We start from the raw sequence: 17,675 nt of genomic DNA on the forward strand, positions 1-17,675 counted from the left end.
GTTCCTCTGCATAAAAAGGGTTGCAGGGCAGAGGCTGCGAATTATAGACCGGTGAGTCTCACATCAATAGTGTGCAAACTCATGGAAACACTAATTAAAAGCAAATTGGACACGATCTTGAATGAAGGGAATCTTCGGGATCCCAGTCAGCATGGATTCACCAAGGGTAGGTCCTGCCAATCCAATCTCATCAGCTTCTTTGACTGGGTAACAAGAAAGTTGGACTTGGGAGAGTCTTTGGACGTCGTGTACCTGGACTTCAGGAAAGCTTTTGACAGTGTCCCACACCGCAGGCTGCTAAGCAAGATGGAATCGATGGGGTTAGGAGAGACACTAACTGCATGGGTCAATGATTGGCTGAGTGGCAGACTTCAGAGGGTGGTGGTTAATGGTACCCTCTCTAAAACATCGGAGGTGACCAGTGGAGTGCCGCAGGGCTCGGTCCTGGGTCCACTCCTTTTCAACATATTCATAGGGGATCTGACTCAAGGGCTTCAAGGTAAAATAACACTATTCGCCGATGACGCCAAACTATGTAATATAGTAAGTGAATGCAGTTTACAGAATTATATGGCGCAGGACCTGCTTACATTGGAAAGTTGGTCCTCAACCTGGCAGCTAGGCTTCAATGCTAAGAAATGTAAGGTCATGCACCTCGGAAGTGGAAATCCATGCAGGACGTACTTCTTGAACGGAGAAACTTTAACTAGGACTTCAGCAGAACGAGATTTAGGAGTAATCATCAGTGCAGACATGAAAACTGCCAATCAAGTGGAGAAGGCTTCATCTAAGGCAAGGCAGATATTGGGTTGTATCAATAGAAGTTTCGTCAGCCGAAAGCCTGAAGTCATAATGCCGTTGTACAGGGCCATGGTGAGACCTCATCTGGAGTACTGTGTGCAATTCTGGAGGCCACATTACAGTAAAGATGTGCGCAGAATTGAATCGGTTCAACGGACGGCCACCAGGATGATCTCGGGGCTCAAGGGTCTCTCGTACGATGAGAGACTGAACAAACTGCAGTTCTACACTCTTGAGGAATGTAGGAAGAGGTAAGTACCTCACGGGACGTGTCGAAGTGGAAGATGATATTTTCTTTCTCAAGGGACCCTCGGCCACAAGAGGGCACCCGCTCAAACTCAGGGGCGGAAAATTTAATGGCGACACCAGAAAGTATTTCTTCACAGAGAGAGTGGTTGATCATTGGAACAAGCTTCCAGTGCAGGTGATCGAGGCAGACAGCGTGCCAGACTTTAAGAATAAATGGGATACCCATGTGGGATCCCTACGAGGGTCAAGATAAGGAAATTGGGTCATTAGGGCATAGACAGGGGGTGGGTAAGCAGAGTGGGCAGACTTGATGGGCTGTAGCCCTTTTCTGCCGTCATCTTCTATGTTTCTATGGAATCTATCCCCTTTTAACTTCAGAGAGTGCCCTCTCATTCTCCCTACCTTGGAGAGTGTGAACAACTTGTCTTTATCTACTAAGTCTTTTCTCTTCATTATCTTGAATGTTTTGATCATGTCCCCTCTCAGTCTCCTCTTTTCAAGGGAGAAGAGGCACAGCTTCTCTAATCTCTCACTGTACGGCAACGCCTCCATTCCCTTAACCATTTTAGTCGCTCTTCTCTGGACCCTTTCGGATAGTATCGTGTCCTTCTTCATGTACGGCGACCAGTGCTGGACGTAGTACTCCAGGTGAGGGCGCACCATGGCCCGGTACAGCGGCATGATAACCTTCTCCGATCTGTTCGTGATCCCCTTCTTGATCATTCCTAGCATTCTGTTTGCCCTTTTCGCCGCCGAAGCACATAGTGCAGATGCTGATAAGGAAAGAAATATTATATATGCCATGCCATATATCTGCAAAACATATATGACCCATATATGTTGCAAAACATTCAAGTCGGTTATACTGTCCCTGACTGTGATCAATTCTTATTGAAGTCTTCTTACTTTTCAAAAAAAGTGAAAATATTTTTCTGAAGTTATTTATTAAAGAAGGCAAAAAGAATTATTTATCAATTGAATACCTGAAATTTAATGAGACCGATGATGATCTGATACATAAATCCCCATTGGCAGTGAACAGTTTTGAGCCGAGGTGGGTGGTATGGCTGACATCTCAGAAGATTTGATTTACAGTTTGTTTGAGTTAGTAATACTGGAGCCAGAAATAACAAAGACATTTGAACTTAAATCATGAATTTGTAATGTGTGTAATTATAGGGCAGACCGTATGGACCATTTACTCATTAAAGATATGTACCTATGCTTGTTGCAGGTTTCCGGGTCTCACAGCGTCTTGGTTTCTACCCAACAGGATGAAGCACGAGACAGCAACCTGCAACAAGCATAATGCCAGCTGCGGAAACCCTGAGAACATATGCATATATGTTTCACAGCACATTTACATAGAATAGGGGAAAGCAATACATAGGAAGCTGTGGTCAAATTTCTTCCTACTAGTTGAGCATTGTCAGAGGATGTGGTATGAGCGGATAGTGTAGCTGGTTTTAAGAAAGGTTTGGACAAGTTCCTGGAGGAAAAGTCCATAGTCTGTTATTGAGAAAGACACGGGGGAAGCCACTGCTTGCCCTGGATCGGTAGCATGGAATGTTGCTACACCTTGGGTTTTGGCCAGATACTGGTGACCTGGATTGGCCACTGTGGGAACTGGCTACTGGACCATTGATCTGACCCAGTGAGGCTATTCTTATGTTTTTACATTCTCTTTGCTTTTTTTTTTTTTTCTAATATTGTCTCCCATGAAAGCAGTGATTGGAATCAGTACACTGGCACCAGAACTCTGAGTGATAGAACGGGTTCAAAGAGTAACAGACCCTCAACTGAGACTCTTCAATGCAGTTATTTGTTTGGGGGGAGTCGGCCCCGGTTGCCCCCCCTATTACCACACGCGCCACTTCCCTTCCCCCATACCTTTTTAACATTTGCGGCACAAGCAGCAACCCCAACCTGCTGCTCATGTCAGTTCTTCTGACATCACTTCCTGGACCCACACCTAGGAAGTGACGTCAGAGGAAGAGCCGACACTGGCACGAGTAGTAGGTTGGGGGTTGCTGCTTGTGCTGTGAACATCAAAAAAGTACAGGAAAAGGGAAGAAGGGGGTAGGGAAGGAGCAGATGTAAGGGGGGGCGGAAAAGAGGGTGGGGGAGGGGTGCTACTGCCCCGGGCGCCTTTTGCCTTCGCTACGCCACTGGGGGTGGGGAGGGTGAAGTATGGGTACCAGCAGGTTTTTCTCTTTCAAAAAGTGGCAACCCTAGCACACAGTCTGGACTTGTCAACCCACTGATGCAAAAAAACAGAACAAGCTCAGCCTACACGAGGTGGCCTGAAGTTACTTTATAATTCCAAGTAAATGGAGCACCAGAGTGCAGCAAATCAAGTCGACCTATATGAGAAAAGATGCTTGCATGTGTGTGTGTGGGGGGGGGGAAGGGGTTAAATCTTAGGGAAAAAAGGGTTATCGAATGACCACATTAAGGGGTTCTGCGGTAATATACCTGTTAGCGGGCACATTAGGGGATTTTTCTGGGAGAAGGAGCGATGTGGGCATGGCATGGTCGTCTTCGTTAATGTACACTAATGGGAAACAGCTAAGTTAATGCTGGATCATTTAGGGCCTCCTACATAGCAGTTGCTAACTGCTCCTGTGTTCAAATCTTGTACTTATCGCATTCTAATGGTTTTATTAGCGCATGACCTGCATAAAACATTCCACCCCCCCAAAAAAAAAATTGTGTAAATGCATGAGTCAAGTCTCTTTCATTTGAAAGGAAGATCTGAAATGAGAGGGCATAGGATGAAGTTAAGAGGTAATAGGCTCAGGAGGGTTTCAAGAAAAGGTTGGATAAGTTCCTACTGGAACAGAACATTTGCAGGTAAGGCTAGACTCAAATAGGGCACTGGTCTTTGATCTAAGGGCCGCCGTGTGAGCGGACTGCTGGGCACGATGGACCATTGGTCTGACCCAGCAGCGGCAAATCTTATGTTTTTAAGTCTTAGGAAAAACAGAACCCCACCCCCCATGAAAACAGGGAAACAAGATATGGGTGAGTGTCATGACGCTCTTTCTTCCTCAGAGCCATCCACTGGCAGAGAAGGCCCTTTGTACTTCCTTCATCTCACTGTCTGTTAATGGGAGCAAAGGAGGGCGGCAGGGACCTCCATAGTAACCAAACCATTCCATGGCTTTTTTCAATGCTGGAATCCCAAACTTCCGAGTTACCTGGCAATACACAAAAGAAAAATGGAGTTACCACAAGAAGAGTACACAAGCTCTCTTACCCCTTAATATCATCACTCAAGTACTGAGGGTATAATATTAACCCTTTAATTGGCAGATGGTGAAACAGCTGCTTTACATAACTTGAAGCTGAATGAGAGCAACAATGCCAAGGTATTTGGAGATGAAGATCACCCATAAGAGCCATAGAAGACACATGTTGCTTCTGAGCAACAATGCCAAATAAAGGGTTAAACACCTATCCCAAAATTCGGATAGCAAGTACACTAATCTTCCACAACTGGAGTACTGCAAACAAAACTGTCACAAATGAAATGATTTTGATGAATTTTGCCTTGATTATATACTAATTTAGCACAGTAGACCAATCACACATAGCAAAGATCTTGCAAGTCCTGCAACCTGGAAGGACAAGCAGTGCAAGACAGCTGCTCATTTTTATTTTTGTAGTTAAGGCCAAATACATGACTACAATTTGATCAATTCAACATTTCAACTGAACAGTCAAATTCCCCATTCACTCGCTTAAACGACAATGGCATTTACTATCTCACCTCTGCATTAGAGAGCTGCACGGGTCATGGGGATCCCGTGGGGATGCCCCATAGGGTCGCGGGGATCCCATGGGGACGTCCCCTAGGGACGCGGGGTTCCTGCAGGGTTGGATGTACTCGCGAGGCTCGTCTTCTCCCTACCTGCCCTGCCGCAGCACACAGCCGATCGAAGTCTTCCACGATGTCAGCGCTGACGTCGGAGGGAAGGCTTAAGCAAAGCCCTTCTTTCCTCCGATGTCAGCACTGACATCGGGAAGACTTCCGGTCGGCTGTGTGCTGCGGCAGGGCAGGTAGGGAAAGGCAGTGGCGTACCAAGGGGGGGGCGGGGAGGGCAGTCCGCCCCGGGTGCAGCCTTAGGGGGGGGTGCATAGCCGGCCAGGTCCCCTTACCTTTGTGGCGCTTCCCCCGACCGATCGACAACAGGCCCGGACCGACAAACCTCCCTGCCCTGTAGCCACGAATCTAAATTACCTTCTTACAGCAGCTTCAATACTCCAGTTGCTGTAAGAATATAATTTAGATTCGCGGCTACAGGGCAGGGAGGTTTGTCGGACCGGGCCTGTTCTGTTGTCGGTCGGGCGGGGAAGCGCCATGAAGGTAAGGGGCAGGGAGAGAAAAAAGGGAGGAAAGGTGGAGTGGAGAGGAAAAGACGCTTAAGGGAAATGGGTAAAACTGAGGGTGGAGAAGGACGCTGAAAGCACTGAGGAAGACAAAGGGGTGGAGAAGGACGCTGAAAGGACATGGGGAAGACAAAGGGGTGGAAAAGGACGCTGAAAGCACATGGGGAAGACAAAGGGGTGGAGAAGGACGCTGAAAAGACTTGGGGAAGACAGAGGGGGAGAAGGACACTGAAAGGACATGGGGAAGAAAGAGGGGGAGAAGGACACTGAAAGGACATTTGGAAGACGGGGGGAGAAGGACGCTGAAAGGACATGGGGAAGACGGGGGGAGAAGGATGCTGAAAGGACATGGGGAAGACGGGGGGAGAAGGACGCTGAAAGGACATGGGGAAGACGGGGGGAGAAGGACGCTGAAAGGACATGGGGAAGACGGGGGGAGAAGGACGCTGAAAGGACATGGGGAAGACGGGGGGAGAAGAACGCTGAAAGGACATGGGGAAGACAGGGGGGAGGGAGAAGGATGCTGAAAGGACATGGGGAAGACGGGGGGAGGAGAAGGACGCTGAAAGGACATGGGGAAGACAGAGGGGGAGAAGGATGCTGAAAGGACATGGGGAGAAGGACGCTGAAAGAACATGGGGAAGACAGAGGGGGAGAAGGACGCTGAAAGAACATGGGGAAGACAGAGGGGGAGAAGGACGCTGAAAGGACATGGGGAAGACAGAGGGGGAGAAGGATGCTGAAAAGACATGGGGAAGACAGAGGGGGAGAAGGATGCTGAAAGGACATGGGGAAGACAGAGGGGGAGAAGGATGCTGAAAGGACATGGGGAAGACAGAGGGGGAGAAGGACGCTGAAAGGACATGGGGAAGACGGGGGTGAGAAGGATACTGAAAGGACATGGGGAAGGCGGGGAGGGGAGTAGGACGCTGAAAGGACATGGGGAAAACAGGGGGAGAAGGACGCTGAAAGGACATGGGGAAGACAGAGGGGGGAGAAGGACGCTGAAAGGACATGGGGAAGACAGGGGGGAGAAGGATGTTGAAAGGACATGGGGAAGATAGAGGGGGGAGAAGATGCTGGCAGGGAAGAAGACAGAGATGCCAGACTATGGGGAGAGCAGAGGGAAGAAGATGGGTTCCAGACCAATTTGGAAGGGGGGAGAAAGGGAGAGGCACAGTAACAGAGCAAATGGAAGACGCAGAGAGAAGAGAGATAGTGGATGGAAGGAATTGAATGAGAACACGAGGAAAGCAGAAACCAGGCAACAAAGGTAGGAAAAAAATTATATTTCTTTTTTTTTTCACTTCAGGATAAAGTAGTATATTAGTTGTGTTGATAAAAATTTATAAACATTTGAGGTTCTGGTAGAAACCCGTTTACAAAATATGTATTCTTCCCAATTAATATTTCCAAATTAATAAAGTCTTTTTGCTTATTTGTAAATGGGTTTCTACCAGAGCCTTTAATTCAGTAGCATAATTAAATGAAATAACTATTTCTGAAATTTATAGGGACGGAAGGGATTCCTCGCGGGGACGGGTGGGGACGGAGGGGATTCCTCACGGGGACAGGTGGGGATGGAGGGGATTCCTCTCGGGGACGGGTGAAATTCCTCACGGGGACGGGTGGGACTTTGGCGTGGATGGGTGGGATTTCTGTCCCCGCGCAACTCTCTACTCTACATCTTGGAGTAAGTTGCATTTGAGCCATCTTATCAGTACACCCTTATTTCTTCTCTTAATTCAGAAACAGTCTTCTTCCTCAATTGGTGCTATAAAGCACTATAGAAGCATCAATGCACAAGCTTATCAGGGATTTTCAGATATCCACCCGAGTGACATATCCCATGGTAGTAAGAATCCTCAATACTCCTAGGCCTGGCATTTTCAATTTTTTATAAATACTTTTTTTCTAATGAATACTTTTTTTCATAAATACTTTTTTATAAATATAACTTATGAAGTTTTTTGTTATTATGAATGAAATAAACTTAGAATTTTGGCATCGCAACACTGCATTTTGACTCAGGTTAAGTAGCATAGAAACATAGAAATAGACGGCAGATAAGGGCCACGGCCCATCTAGTCTGCCCACCCTAATGTCCCTCCCCTACATTGCCCTGTGAATAGAAGTAGAAAGAAGAGAACCATTTGGGAAAGCAAGTCCAGTCATCTCATATATGCATTTCTTCAAATGGAAGTAGGGAGATACCATGTTTCCCCGAAAATAAGATCTACCCCCCAAAAAAGCCCAAGCATGATTTTCGGGGTAGGTCTTAATATAAGCCCTACCCCAAAAATAAGCCCTAGTCCCCGGAAGCCTAACCCGAATGTCCCTGGATTCACTGGCAGCAGCACTTCCCCCTGCTGCGCAGCTGAACCCCCACTGACCCATCCTTTCATCTCTTCCCTCCTATCTGAACCCCGCCGACTTTCCGACCGCAAGACCTACAAAGAGCAGCATCAACAGCACTCTAAATAGTCTACTTCGCAGCCTTCTCCCGCCGGGGCATTCCCTCTGCCGCATCACTGATGATGTCATTAGTAATGCGGCACATAAAAGGCCCCAGTGGGAGAAGGCTGCGAAGCAGCCTGTTTAGAGTGCTGCCGATGCTGTTCTTTGGAGGGAGGTATGTAGGTCTCGCGGTCTGTGGGGTCCAGATGGGAGGGTCAGCGGGGGTTCGGCTGCGTGGCAGGGGGGCTGCTCAAGAGTTCTGATGCACGGGGGAAGGAAGGAATAGAAATATGCTGCACAGGGAAGGCATAAGGGGAGGGTGAGAGGGGAGGAAAGATGCTTCACATTCGGGGGAGAGAAAGTAAAGAGAAAGAATTGAGGTGAAGGAAAGGAAGGGAGAGAAGATCATGTAGATGAAAAAAACTAAGACCTACCCCAAAAATAAGCCCTAGTGCATTTTTTGGGCCCAAAATTAATATGACACTGTCTTATTTTGGGGGAAACACAGTATGAGTATACTTTGATCCTTTAATACATAAAATAAAGCCTGTCTCCAGCTTACCGCTGTGTTTGGCTCTATTAGTCGGTACTGTAATTCTCTAGCTTCATCCCACTGACCAGCCCACCAGAGTTTTTCCAGCTCACACACTTGTGCTCCAAGGATGTTAGCAAGTGCACATATCCCACCAACAGCACCTAAAATGAAAAGGAACAGGTTAAAACAAATGTAAAGATATTGGGGGGGGGGGGAGAGGGAGAAAGTTGTATGTTGTTCCTGGCTCACTCTGTATCCAGTTTCTAAAACTCAATAAGAATGATTTTTTCATAAAAGAAATGTAATTCACGATGGTGCTCCCTAAATTGTTTTACCTGTTTCTGACACCATCTATAACTCTTCTACTTTTTCCATTTAGCCTGTGTGCAAAAGATAATTTTTTTCCTACATCTGTTTTGGTAATCCAGGTGGGTTTATTGGTCAGAAAGCAGTACTGAGTACTGCAGAAATTCTTACAACAAGAAAAATCTAAGGTTCGGGAATTAGTTTTGATTGTGGCTTGACATTTGGGAATCAAATAAATGGATTGGATTTTTCATTTGCGCCAGTTACGGGCAATACATTCCTTTTTATCTTTAGAGAGTTTTCAAATGGTGGTAAGAACTATCGTACTACCACAGTTGGATTACTGTAATTCTTTTCACTGAATTTAAAAAATAGGCTGCAATTGCTTCAAAATATAGCTGTGCGTTGAATTTTTAGAGCAAAAAATAATGACTGGGTTACTCCTCTTCTGAATCAATTACATTGGTTGAAGATTGAGAAGAGAGTAAATTTTAAATTGGTTATACTTTTGTGTGGACGAAAATAAGAGAATTGACCCAATGATCTCCACAGACATATCCAAGAAGAAACAAAAAACAATGTGGAGAAATGATGTTACTGAGATGGACTTTCTTAATATAAAAAAATTATTTAAACTTGGCAAACCACAAATAACCTCTAGGGTCCAAAGCTTTTCGGCGGACTGTGTCCCAGAGGTTTTTATGTGGTTTGCCAAGTTTTAATATTATTTTAATATTAATAAAGTCCATCTCAGGCACATCATTTCTCCACATTGTTTTTTGTTCATACTTTTGTGTGACATTCTTTGGCGCAAAGGTTGTGATGTAGCCAGGCAGATGCAATTATGTATAAAGCAGTTCCTACAACTAAAGTCTAGAACTTTGGCGATAGAAGTTTAATTTTTCCTTAAGTTTCCTTGCAAATGCCTGGTTAACTTAGGAAAGAATAAATATACTTTTGTGGATCCTACCCAATTGGAATTGTTTCGTTGAGACAAAAATGTACCTCAAACAATTTCTGAAAAAGAATTACTAGAAGTTGAGGATCAAGGTGAATGAAAAGTTTATTAATTTATTTTTTTGCCTGCTCGTAAGATTTGAAGAAGAGCTAATTTTGATTTCCTAAACCGATATTTATTATTTATCAAAGCAGCCTCAATAATGTGAGCTTGATTTAATGCAATATTGTTTAGAACTTATTTCCTGTACTTAATTTTCTGTAATTTAATTATCTTTATGTAATAAATAACTATAAATAAAAAATAATAATAATAATTTTGTTTGGACACAATATTTTTTAAATGGTCATTATCTGCCTAGAATCTGTTCTAATCTAGTCTTCAGTTTATATACCGGGTCATCTCTCGACGGAGCTCGACTCAAGACCAGAATACGCATTAGTAAAAGAGAAGAGATTAGTTAATCCGTCATAAAAATGGATCTTACAAAGCTGTCAGTTAGTTGATTTCATAGATAAACCGTTTAAATATTTTGAAAACAGCAAAGTTTTTAAGACTTTAAGAGAATGGTGCGGAATATAAATAAATAAGAATAGAATGGCCCTCCAAGGTTATCCAAAATAGTCCTGTACACCAAACAGCTTCAGAGTGAAATGGGAGTGCCTCTGCTATTGAACTATTAAAAGACAGCACGACCAAAATCAGTTCTCTACTGGTATGAGCTTAGTCCCTAAGCCTGGGTGAAAATTGAACGCAGTACCATAGGAACCTATCACTGGTATAATGTGTTAGGAAAACTCAGATTTCCCCATTTTTTAACTTATACAAATTTGGCAAAGGGTGAGGGGTGACCTGTTGGGGGTCCAAATGTCTTTCTCTCACTTCTCCATTACATTCTCTAGCCTTATAGACAATTGTGAGCAATGTGGTATATATTAAGAATAGGTCAATTGTTTACAGGGTCAGTTTTATACTCCTTTCATCAAGAGATATATATATATATATATATATATATATATATATATAAAAAACTCTGAGACAGGGAGTCTATCTTCAAATACACTACCTGAATCATTCTCAACTTACTAGGTGCTGGATGCGTGGTAAACTATCCCCTTTTGAAGAGATTCTCTTGAGCAGGGGACTTCTCAATGTAAACTGAATTCCAAGTTGAATAACCTGCTTCTTTGTAAAAGTACAGTAGAGTCTCGGTTAACCAACAAAAAAGTACAGTAGAGTCTCACACAACTGGCAAAAAAAATCACCGGTGGAAAAAAAAAAAGTCGCCCAAAGTACCAGCGGCAGCTTCCTGAACCACAAAGCCCTCCTCCCTCCCTCAAGTCCCGAAGTGACAGAAGCAGGCAGCGTTCCTGAGCTGCAAACTCCCTCACTCCCTCTCTCCTCTCACTTCCTTACCCGATTGCAGCTGGTCAGCAGGAGGCAGCCCCAAAACAGGCTGCTTGCGGCTAGCCCCGGCAAGGCATTTCTTCTGATGCTTTGGAAGTGATGCTTCAGAATGGTTCCTTGGGTAAGGAAGGGAGAGAAGGAGGGAGTTCGCAGATCAGAACCGCTGCCTGCTTCTGCCACTTCGGGACATGGGGGAGGGAGGGAGGAGGGCTTCGCAACTCAGGACCACTGCTGCGCTGATGCTTTGGGGTGGGGGGGGGGAATTGAGAATGTGTTAGACAAGGTTTCAACACACATAAGAACATAAGAATTGCCACTGCTGGGTCAGACCAGTGGTCCATCATGCCCCGCAGTCCGCTCACGCAGCGGCCCCCAGGTTAAAGACCAGTGCTCTAAATGAGTCCAGCCTCACCTGTGTACATTCCAGTTTAGCAGGAACTTGTCCAACTTTGTCTTGAATCCCTGGAAGGTGTTTTCCCCTATAACAGACTCCGGAAGAGCGTTCCAGTTTTCCACCACTCTCTGGGTGAAGAAGAACTTCCTTACGTTTGTACAGAATCTAACCCCTTTCAACTTTAGAGAGTGCCCTCTCGTTCTCCCTACCTTGGGGAGGGTGAACAATCTGTCTTTATCTGATAAGTCTATTCCCTTCAGTATTTTGAATGTTTCGATTATGTCCACTCTCAGTCTCTTCTTTTCAAGGGAGAAGAGGCCCAGTTTCTCCAATCTCTCACTGAACGGAAACTCCTCCAGCCCCTTAACCATTTTAGTCACTCTTCTCTGGACCCTTTCGAGTACCGTGTCCTTCTTCATGTATGGCAACCAGTGCTGGGCGCAGTACTCCAGGTGAGGGCGCACCATGGCCCGGTACAGCAGCATGATAACCTTCTCCGATCTGTTCGTGATCCCCTTCTTTATCATTTCTAGCATTCTGTTCACCCTTTTCGCTGCCACCGCGACTTGTCGATCAGAACTCCCAAATCTCTTTCCTGGGAGGTCTCTCCAAGTACCGCCCCGGACATCCTGTATTCGTGCATGAGATTTTTGTTACCGACATGCATCACTTTACACTTATCCACATTGAACCTCATTTGCCATATCGATGCCCATTTCTCGAACTTGATTATGTCACGTTGCAGATCTTCACAATCCCTCTGTGTCTTCACTACTCCGAATAACTTCGTATCATCTGTAAATTTAATCACCTTACTCATCGTACCAATGTCCAGATCATTTATAAAGATGAGCACGGATCCAAGCACCGAGCCCTGCGGCACCCCACTGGTGATGCTCTTCCAGTCCGAGTTATCTGGCATCCACCAATCCCCGTGGGTGCTGGATAACTGAGATTCTACTGTACATTTAAATTAAAATTTGTCACTAAGGTGCCTAAGCCAATCAGAGCCTTAGGCCCCTCCCTGGCACATTCCAAGATGCATCGAGAAGGGAAGACCCACCATTATGAAAAGGCGGGCCTGCTGGTTGGAGAGAGTAAGCATCTCTCTGGACAGCCTTTGTTAGAAAGGTACGGGGGTGTTGGGGGGGATCACCAATTGTGGGAGGGAGTGGGGATCCCTACAGCCAGGGTGTTGAGGGATTGTTGGGGGTGTCAGGGATCACTGGCAGCAAGAGGGACTGGGCATCCCTTCTACCGGGGGTGTCGTGGGAGGGGGGGGCAGTGTCAGGAGAGGTGGGGAATCACCAGTGGCGGGAGGGAGTTGGCATCCCTCCTGCCGGGGTGTTGGGGGGGGGGGGGTTATCAGGGGAACAGGGACCCTGGCAGCAGGAGAGAGTGGGCATTCCTCCTGCCTTCTCATATCACCATTTTGAGCTAATCAGAATCTTAGGCCCATCCCACTGCATCCCAAGATGCATTGGTAGGAGGAAAGCCTGTTATTCGCAGAATGCGGCCCTGTAGGCAGAAGAGAATGGATTTCCCTCCTGCCGATCTGTCATCGGCAGGGATGGTGGGTCCAGGGATGTGTGTGTGTGTGTGTGGGGGGTCAAACAATGTTGGGGGATGTCAGGGGCGGTCCAGCAATGTTGGGGGATGTCAGGGAGGGTCCGGAGATATCAAGGTGGGGGAGGAGGATAGATGTTGGGGAATGTCGGGGGAGAGGTGTAGGGCTCAGTGGCTCAGCTGATCCTGGCAGGGGGAATCTCCATCAGCTGAGCTGGCAGGAATTCCCGAAACTGGCTCAGCTGATGGCGATTCCTCTGCCATGATCAGACAAGGTAGTTGGGTACGCCTACGAAACTTGCTTTTGTGCGTTTTTCATGTGGATGTTTTTATTTTTGAAAATGGCCAAAAAAGATAGACATTCTAAGGACCAAAACTTATATATAGGTCATTTTCAAAAATAAAAGATAAATGTCTGGCAGTTTGAAAATGGGTATTTTTTTTTCCTGGGTTTGTGGACGTCTTGCCCAAAACATCCAACCTCAGACAGACATCCTATTGAAAATGCTCCTCATGGTATATAAATTCACCAATTGAAATGAAAAAGCAAAACCTATGAATGTCAGACAATGCGCCCTAACAGGGTGACGTCAATTCTAGATGGAGATGTACTGCCAATATTCAACAAGGTATAATGCCCCCTTTTTTTTTTTTTTTAGTTCTGTTTGGCTGTTTCTATCCCACTTCTTTCCCTTGATAGGAGTTCAAAGCAGTTTTCAAAAATAAAACAATCATTACAATATTTAACTAATACAATCATTAACTGAACATAGATTTATAAACCCTTTTTCCCCCTCAAGGATCAGAAAAAAGGAAACCCTCTGTGAGAAAAGTTCTAGTCAACTTACCCACACTGTACCCTGCAAGCAAGAATCCTGCTGATCCAGACAACACCTGGAAATCCTGCTTCTGGGTTTTGTGAACAATCAGGGCAATGCGAGTTATCTAAAAAATCAAAACAATAAAGAATAAACCACGCCTACTATTATGACGACTAGTAGACTCTTTTGCCATGTCCAATCCTCTGACAAGAATAAAGCTCTTGGAATGTTCACTAATGCTCTCAGAGCTAACAGTTAAAGCACACTCTACACTTGCTGCACCTTGTTTTCACATGGGGGGGGGGCCCAACTGGAAAGCATATCAAGTTTCCAAGTTTATTAAGGGCTAGATGCACTAAAGATAGCGACTTGATTGCTGTTAGCCGATTCTCCAACAGCGATCGATGCACTATCACGTTTCCGTGCAAATCATTTGCATGCAAATGCACCAATTCAACCGCTCAGTGAGCGATTGACACATGCACAGAGCCCTAACAGTAGTGACAGGGGAAGCAGGTTCCTGTCACTGCTGTTAGGGCTTTTGTATTTTTTTTAATTGAACAGATGTTGTGTGTGAGTTTAACATGCACAACCTGTCCCATTAAAAAAAAAAAAAAAGAAGTCCCCCACGTCAAGTCCTCCCACCCACCGTCAAGCCCCCCACCCCCGACCTGAGGCAAAATGGCAGGAGGGATGCTCGCTCCCTCCTGCCATTGAAGGAACTCCCTTCCCCCCACCCCAAAAAAAGGCAGGAGGGATGCCCACTCCCTCCTGCCACAAAGGCACCCATTCCCTTCCCATCCCCCAATCCCTTGGGAGGGGCCTTATGCACCTGAGCCAATCAGGTAGACCCCTCCCAGTACATCACATGATACACTGAGGAGGGGCTTAAGACCCAGTGTCATCGTCAAATGAGCAGGTGTTTTCAGTACCTCCTGCTCCCAACTTTTAAGGTACAGGTCAGGGGGCCTGGAGAGGGAGTGGGTGCCTTCATGGAAGAAGGGAGTGGGCATCCCTCCTGCCTTTTTTTCCCAAGAAGGTGGGGGAAGGAGAGGGCCTTCATAGCAGGAAGGAGTAGGCATCCTCTCCTGCCTTTTTTTTGAGGGGGGGGAGGGAGTGGCTTCGTGGCTGGAGGGAATGGACATCTCTCCTGCCTTTTTTTTTGGGATGCACGAGGAGGGAGTTCCTTCATGGAAGGGAGTGGGCATCCCTTCTACCTTTTTTGGGGGGGGACGCACGGAAGGGAGTTCCTTCATGGCAGAAGGGAATAATCTTCGTATTTTAGGAGTCCCTGAGGGTCAGGAAGGTACAGACATCATCAAGTTTATTGAGAACCTTATATCCAAAGTGCTAGATCTTACTTTCGATAGAACCTTTGAGGTGTATTGACACATGTATTCTTAGGGCCCTGTGTATGTGTCAATTGTACACCTGCTTCAAGATCGGTGACTGCATGATATCTGCGCCCGATTATTGTTAAGATACTAAGATACCCACAAGTCATCCCAATTATACAGAGAGCCAGAGTCAACGCGCCTGTCAAGCTAGAAGGTAACAATACTTTTCTTGCCTGATCTCTGCAAACCTACTGCAGAAGCCCAAAAAAAACCGCCGACTTACCGGCCACAATTGAAAGACCTTGGGGCACGCTTCGGTATTTTTTACCCTGCTAGGCTTCGGATCACTTACAGAAATGTCACCAAGGATTTCACTAACCCAGAGAAAGTGGAGGAATACACAATCACACTCCAATTGACCGCGCTTGAATCATTCAGCGGTACTCCATTTTTGCCTTGAGAGTTTTAAGTAAAGACTTAAGTTTTCAAATCAGATTTGAATTTGGCAAAAGAGGTCTGTGTGTGCAGAGAAAAGGCAATGCATGTGACACAGAATAGAAAGTAACAACTGGTATCATACTTAATTTGTCTGAAATAGGGAACTACCAAGTGTTGTTGTGAATCTAAGGGCATGAAGTGAAGAATATGGTATCAATAAATGAAAGAGAGGTAAGAGACAAGGGCGAAGGGGGGCAGGGGAGCTAGTGCAGCTGAGGAAGGCTGGGTGACAACAATGAAAGCAAACCTTGATAACACCTCAAGTATTATCTCTCACGCTACAGTTACTAAACAATGTCTAACTGTACAGTATTAGGGATAAAGATGTTCATATGAGACACGCAAAGTCCACAGTATATAATAATAAATCTGTGTGCTCAATATACTAATGCAACAGCCTAAATACAACCCCTGTCATTATAAAGAGAAGTTTGTTATTCTGAGCAGATATTTGGCTTTTAGCCCTCATTAACATACCAAATAGGATGGTATCGTACGTCAATGCCACTGGATTTTCCAATATTTTGTTCACTTGATCCCAGATGGATCTCAAAAATTTAAGCATCAGGGGACAATAGTACAATAGATCAGTGGTTCCCAACCCTGTCCTGGAGGACCACCAGGCCAATCGGGTTTTCAGGCTAGCCCTAATGAATATGCATGGAGCAGATTTGCATGCCTCTCACTTCCATTATATGCAAATCTCTCTCATGCATATTCATTAGGGCTAGCCTGAAAACCCGATTGGCCTGGTGGTCCTCCAGGACAGGGTTGGGAACCACTGCAATAGATGATCCAATGTCCCAACTTCGAGATGACAGTGCCAGCATATATAATGGATGTCTTAGCATTTTAGCATGTGCGCTAAATCGGTTAGCGCACCTTAATAAAAGGACCCCCTATGTTTGCCATTACTTCGCGTAAATATGCTTTATGTATGTATATAAACTTGTAACCCGTTCTGAGCTCTTCTGGGAGGACGGGATATAAAACCAAATAAATAAAAAAAATTAATAGTGCTGGGTTAAGTACGACAAACTCTAAGCTCATACTATTCAAAGTAGAAGAATCACAAATGGACAGAGTGGATGAAGCAATTTGGTGTTTTTCTGCTCTCATTTACTAGTCACTACATAACTCCAAGATTAAACCTGACAACACAAATGGAAACGATTCTTCATTTAATTTTAGCTCAATGAAGAGAGAGTGCAGCCAGACTAAATAATCTAGGACTGAATACTGCTATAATTAAATCTGCCCTTAAGAGAGAACTTGATGAGAGAGGATTGGATTTGTGGCTCCCCCCTGCCCCCATGCAGGCGTCTGATGCTGGCCATCGATATTGGCTCATTAAAAGCCGCAGCCTAATCAGGTTGCACAGATAAGTGCCATTCCTTTTTTGTTAAAGTCTTTATTAGGGTAGCACTTGCATTCTTTGTCCAAAAAAACTATTAAAAATTGCTTTATGGCATTTAGATCAGTGATCTTGAAAGTTAGATGCCGATGCCTCATTTCTATATATAAAAAAAATTATGGGATCGATATTCAGATTGAGGGGTTTAGATTTGTTAGGAACTAGGGCTACCTTCTGGGAAAGTGGGAGCCTATTCCGAAAGGATGGACTTTACCTTAACCGGGATGGAACCAGGCTGCTGACGCTAGCGTTTAAAAAGGAGATAGAGCAGCTTTTAAACTAAGATTGGGGGGTGGGGAGGAAAGCCGACAAGTCGCCCAGGAGCAGATGGTTCAGGGTGAAGTATCTTTGAAGGATACTGTTGAGTCAGAACATTTAGCGAGTCCCAATAGAGAAGATTCAAAAATGGCAAAAGAAAGTCAAGAGTGCTTAAGAGGGAAGCGGAGTAAAGATGTCAAGTTATCCCTGTCATCTTCTCAGCAGCCTGTAGATAGAAGGAAAAAAATCACAATTTGAAGTGTCTATATACAAATGCTAGAA

The 17,675-nt window shown here is 45.3% G+C and overlaps 1 protein-coding gene across 1 annotated transcript in view; it reads right to left on the bottom strand.

Annotated features, from left to right (window-relative positions):
- Positions 1–2,695: 2,695 nt before the first annotated feature.
- The window catches only part of HOGA1 (4-hydroxy-2-oxoglutarate aldolase 1), a 39,401-nt gene continuing 24,421 nt past the window's right edge, over positions 2,696–17,675 (bottom strand). The window contains exons 5-7 of the mRNA XM_033943253.1: positions 13,914–14,010; positions 8,462–8,595; positions 2,696–4,250 (exon numbers count right to left, since the gene is read on the bottom strand). Coding sequence (XP_033799144.1) covers positions 4,101–4,250; positions 8,462–8,595; positions 13,914–14,010 — 381 coding nt within the window. The 3' untranslated portion in view covers positions 2,696–4,100. The remainder of the gene's footprint in view (positions 4,251–8,461; positions 8,596–13,913; positions 14,011–17,675) is intronic.

Source organism: Geotrypetes seraphini, chromosome 4 (assembly GCF_902459505.1).
Source record: "Geotrypetes seraphini chromosome 4, aGeoSer1.1, whole genome shotgun sequence".
NCBI lineage: Eukaryota > Metazoa > Chordata > Amphibia > Gymnophiona > Dermophiidae > Geotrypetes > Geotrypetes seraphini.